The sequence below is a fragment of the Cyprinodon variegatus genome, unplaced genomic scaffold, assembly GCF_000732505.1.
Source record: "Cyprinodon variegatus isolate N-32 unplaced genomic scaffold, C_variegatus-1.0 Scaffold543, whole genome shotgun sequence".
In the NCBI taxonomy this organism is placed as follows: domain Eukaryota; kingdom Metazoa; phylum Chordata; class Actinopteri; order Cyprinodontiformes; family Cyprinodontidae; genus Cyprinodon; species Cyprinodon variegatus.
The window spans coordinates 568,605-573,729 of NW_015150996.1; the positions used below are offsets into that span (position 1 = coordinate 568,605).

A 5,125-nucleotide genomic window follows, 5' to 3' on the forward strand; every position below is an offset into this window, starting at 1 on the left:
ACACAATATTGGACCATGCAAAACACAGATTTGCCATCACAAAGCCTCAGAATGGCCCTGCGATGGACTGGGTACAACCAATCCAGGGGTTAGCCCGCTGCTCGCCCATAGACAGCTGGACATAGGCACCAGGACCTCTCGCTTAAATGGATGGATGGCCTCAGTAGTGCAAACTTTACGTACAAAAAGTTAACCTGTTTTGTAACCCCCAACCCCCCAATCCCCCTCCCCCCCGGAGAACACTCCAACAGCCGCCACTGTCACCATTGATTAATGTAAATCAAGCTTCACTTTTGCCTATAAAAACAACGAAAACATTAAATAAGCCACAGTTTTTTGGGGTTTCTAATTTCTATTTTTATACTCCTGGACTAAGCAGTCTGTAAGCAAAAATCAAAACGCATAAAACATATAATTATGTGTTGCAACCATGCAGTTCTTGACTAAATTAAAAGCTATTAAAACATAAACTACCAGTGTTACGCATAAATCTGGGCTTAACTATAAGTCAACAGCAGAAAAAACCCTTGAACAAGCCACAGAGCTAAGTTGGGACTCCTGTCCAGCACTACTGGACAGGAGTTAGCATGCAGTACCCACTGGTTGGATAAATGTAAAAACCTGGATAGACATGGTCATTGAATGAAGTTTTGAAGGTGTAGAGGTGTTCTAAGTTTTGACCTGACAACATGTAGAAAGACAGAGTCCCATCTTGAAAATCCAGGTACACTCCAATTTTATTGCATCCAACAGGAATAGGTTTACCGAACCATACCTGGCCATTGTTCCATGCATCAAAGCACAGCTCTCTGCCAAAATACCAAGACTTGTCAGAACTCCCAAGGCTCGTATGTCTTTCAAGTGATTTGTATGCAACACCTATACCAACTTGTGGAAGTTCACTCCACTCCACCTCCCAATAAGAGCGCCCACACAACCCTTCGTTACACAGCACCTGAAGCTTATCAAACCTCTCTGGGTGACTGTCATAGTACTGCCATGTTGATGTACATGTTGCTTTTTTGTTCTCATCTGAAAGAATGAGATAATTATTTGCTGTATTTGGGTTCAGCGTCAGATCACAGGCATCTGGTGGAAAGACAAAGGGACAGTCTGTTAGATAAACACTGAAAGACAATAGATGTAACATTTTGTTGAATATTACAGTTTCAATATCCTGAAAAGATTTTAAAAAACCCAAGGAGAACACTCAATGAAATTTTGTTTTGAGAAAGTCAATTTCCAAATCAGAAGACATTCTAGCAGAGGGTCTTTTCTTTGCTTGTTTGTCATAAATAAAATTAAATGCCATATATAACTTACACCAAATCAGATCTTCTTTGCTTGTTATATTCTCCACTGGAGGGACGCCTGGCTTTGAAAAATCCTCTGAGACCAGACACCCTTCCTTGTAATGGTAGATGCTTGCTCCTTGGTATTTGGGATTGTTTGCTGCAGCTACTAGGAAAATGAATTTGCTGTTGGCTTTCAGGCCTTTGGCCATGTTTTGGAATTCTTGGGCTTTTCCACGGAGTTCTTGTATCTTTGCATCTGAATGGTACCACTGGTCGTGTTTAGGCTCATAGATATTCTGAAGGCTTTTCAGATCATGTGAGTGAAGGCAACTCTCCATCTGATCAATGTATGGGTCATCACCCTCCAGAGAGGTGAAAGTGAAGCACAGACCATGAACCACACCTTGAGCAAATATTTCTTTTTTCAGCTGGGACTCATTGGAAACCATTTTGATGCCCTCCATTGATTTGAGGCAGATATTCAAGGCAGTTACTTCTGCTTCTTTGTCAGACATCCACCGGTCTAAGTTGTTATGATTGAATCGAGTGTTGCGTAGGTCATCAAGCAGTTTTTCAACTGAGCTATGATCTTCTTTTCCTGCACGGATCAAAGGAAACTTTTTCTTCATAGTATCTCTGAGGATTTTTTCACACTTCTTGCAAAGGTCGGAAAATTCCTGCAGATTCTTGTAAAAACTGGGGAATTTCTTCAATAACATAATTTCCAGAAGCTCGTTGCATCTCATTTCAAATTGGCTCAAATCTTCAAAGACATCTTGTGCTTTAGTGATTAGCCCCTCACAGATTTCCCCTGTCACTGCAGCAGCAGTGGGGTCGTAGGACTTCAGTGGGGTCAGAAAGGCTTGAATTGGCACAGAATTCTGGGGATTCTCTCTGAGCATCTTTGAAAGACTCTGATAGGTCTTCAGTGCTTCTTCAAAATGTGTAGGGTTGCTTTCAAGGAGGAAGTCCCCATAGAATTTGCAGGAGATTCTCTTGAGGACAGAGTTTTCTTTGTCACTCAGTGACATTGAGATGTTAGCTTCAGCATTTAATTTGGGGATCTTATTTATTGCACCCTCCAAGGTTCCCTGGAAGTCCTCAACTTGAGTGGACTCTAACTTCTCACTGTCAAAGACAAAGAAAGCATTTGCACCATGCTGAATGCCTGTCACCACATGTGTTGCCATGCTCTTCACTTCATCACTGAGCCTAGCTGCACTCTGCGCTTCACTATGTGTCATGGACAGACGAGAGAAGTAAGAAGTGGCCTTGTATTGGAGGGTCACTCTGCTCTGATTTTTGAATTTCTTCTTGTCGTTCAGATACTTGGCAGAGCCACCGACTTCAATCAGACCACTCAAGAAACTTGCTTTAAAAGAAGCATTAAGATCCAAGAGAGAGGACTTTTCTTGAATAGAATCAGAGGATAAGACTTGGAAAGAACTGTTGTGGTTATTCTTTGTCTTTGTTTTATTCTCCAGAATGGTCCCTTCCCACAGTGAAATTCCTGTGAAAAATGGAAACCACTGTTAGACAGACAAACTCTAATTACATCTTTCTTTATCTGACTTTGACAGTTGGATGTATACACTGCCTGAAATAAAAATTATATTTGTGAGCAATTAACATAAATATCTACAATATAAACTAACTTTCAGTTCAGTATGTCGCATATAAATGAAAATTCTTGAGACTGGCAAAGAAATGACAAAAATTTAGATTTTTCTGCTATTGAATCTTTACTAGGTAAGATTGAAAATGTAAAAGGAAAAGGAGGGGAAAAGATAAACTATAAAATAAAATATTAAATTCTTTAAAGGTCCTTATGGCAATAGAACAAAAAAAGCAAAGCAGACCATTTCAGCAAATTAGCCTCTGAAATGAGCAATCAATATGGAAACAAATGCAGCTCCCGGACCAATATGAAGCCTTTCAGTCCAGCTTTTACCACACCACAGATTTGCCAGTTTGAACACTAGAGGGGAACCCCGACAATGTGACAACCATCTTTGTCACATGGGGCAACATTCCCAGCAGCCCACAGGAAACGTTCATATCGAGCAGTCAATCAAATGTTGGAAGCTTAGTCAAGTGAGGTTTATCTTGCTTGATCTTTGAAGTTTTCATACATTTGTCTAGTCTTTTTTGTCTCTTTATCATGTTTGTTTTTGCATCTGTTCATCCAATTTCCTTCACGTTTATCCCAAGCAGTGATGCGAGTAGTGCTCCAGCTGTCTACAAGTGGGAGGCGGGGTCCACCCTGGACAGGTCGCCAGTCCATCGCAGGGCAACACAGAGACAAAGAGGACAAACAACCATTCACACACACACCTAAAGAGAATTTAGAGAAGCCAAATAACATAACAGCCATGTTTTTTGGACTGTACGAGGAAGCCAGAGTACCCAGAGAGAACTCACTCATGCTCAGGGAGAACATGCAAACTAAGCAGAAAGACCCAAGACCAGGAATCGTACCGGGAACCTTCTTGCTGCAAGGCAGCAGTGCTTCACTGAGCAGCCCATGTTTGTTTTCATTTTATTCTATTTTTTTTTTCCTTTTTTGCATTTTTAAGTTCTAATAGCCTTAATAAATATCCACAGCATGACTGATGAATACATATATTTTCTTCAAACAATTTGTGGACATGTATATATTTTTTCTAATATTAAATATTTGTCAAATCTATAAAGCTCAGCTGGACAGGTGCAAATTAACAGCAGACAACAAAACCTGCAGCACTTGACATAACATGCTGTAAAATAAGGATCATGCGAAAACAATAGCAAAAAAGTTAAAAGAAACTGCAAAACAAAGACAGTGTCACAGAAATTTAAACTGAAAAGGGAAAATTTCTCTAAAAATCAAAATGCAAGTTAAAATGCCACAAACTTGCTCTACAATTAAGAATTGTACCAGGCCACTAGATGGAGTGACACACCAAAATGATAGAACCAGACCCTCAGCAAAACCATTAGGATGATGGCCAGAAGTAAACTAGAGAAATAAAAGTAACTGTACATTCTCTTTCACGTCTATTCTTAACATAGCCGTAATCTTATACTGTCTTTTATTTTTCATATGTTTGTGTGCTTTTGATTTTTCTATCCTTCATGTGTTTTTATCTGATTTTACAGCAGGGCATTAAGTTGGTTTCACCAATTCGCAACTGTGGCCAAAAGGTAAAATAACATATACAAATATATACACAACAGTCTGATTTATTGCTGCTGTTTTTATACTTTCACCTATCAAATGATCAATGCACTATTTGATTAAAGTACCTAATGTCTTACAGTGTTTTTAAATCCATTTTTGTTTCTATGTATGTTATAACTACAGAGAAGGTAGCCTATTATTACTTAGAGTGCATATAGCAATAATGTTACTAATTTTAAATGTGTCTGTCTTTCACTGGGGGAAATGGAGACCATGCAAGGAAGATTTATCGATAAACTAGTGTGTGAAATTAGTAATTAGAGCCTTTCACACATTAGTGGTACCTGTTATCAGCTCATCTGTGTGAGCATTATACAGCATCCCTAAGGAAAATGGTCTTCCCAGGGCAGGAACCTTCAGAGAACTGGAGTCCATGTGGTCCAACTGATAGAAAAGAAAACCAAAACTATGTCAATCAGCATGCTGCATAACCGAATATCATATCTAAGTCAATTTAGTGCTGCAAAGATAGTGATCAAGAGATTGAGAATTTAAGAAATAAAAAAAAAAACTTTATCATCAATATAAAACCACCATGAAATTTCAATGTAATTCCTAACTCAAAATGCACATAAAATAAGCAGAAAGAAATTATAAACCCTTGCAAAAA

At 38.9% G+C, this 5,125-nt stretch overlaps 1 protein-coding gene across 1 annotated transcript; it reads right to left on the reverse strand.

Moving 5' to 3' along the window:
* Window positions 1-238: 238 nt before the first annotated feature.
* On the reverse strand, window positions 239-4,895 carry LOC107095389 (neoverrucotoxin subunit alpha-like). The gene is made up of 3 exons (XM_015391465.1): window positions 4,800-4,895; window positions 1,324-2,805; window positions 239-1,089 (listed from the first exon to the last, which is right to left on the reverse strand). Exons 1-3 carry the CDS (start codon window positions 4,888-4,890, stop codon window positions 569-571), a joined length of 2,094 nt encoding a protein of 697 aa, XP_015246951.1. The 5' UTR covers window positions 4,891-4,895; the 3' UTR covers window positions 239-568.
* Between the last annotated feature and the right edge of the window lie 230 nt (window positions 4,896-5,125).

What these genes read in the sequence shown, in the direction of transcription:
- LOC107095389 (XM_015391465.1), bottom strand. Translation starts at nt 4,890, where the DNA reads ATGGACTCCAGTTCTCTGAAGGTTCCTGCCCTGGGAAGACCATTTTCC. An exon ending in CACAGATGAGCTGATAACAG is followed by an intron (nt 2,806 to 4,799) that starts GTACCACTAATG and finishes CATTTTTCACAG; the next exon opens with GAATTTCACTGTGGGAAGGG. An exon ending in CAAAGAAGATCTGATTTGGT is followed by an intron (nt 1,090 to 1,323) that starts GTAAGTTATATA and finishes TCTTTCCACCAG; the next exon opens with ATGCCTGTGATCTGACGCTG.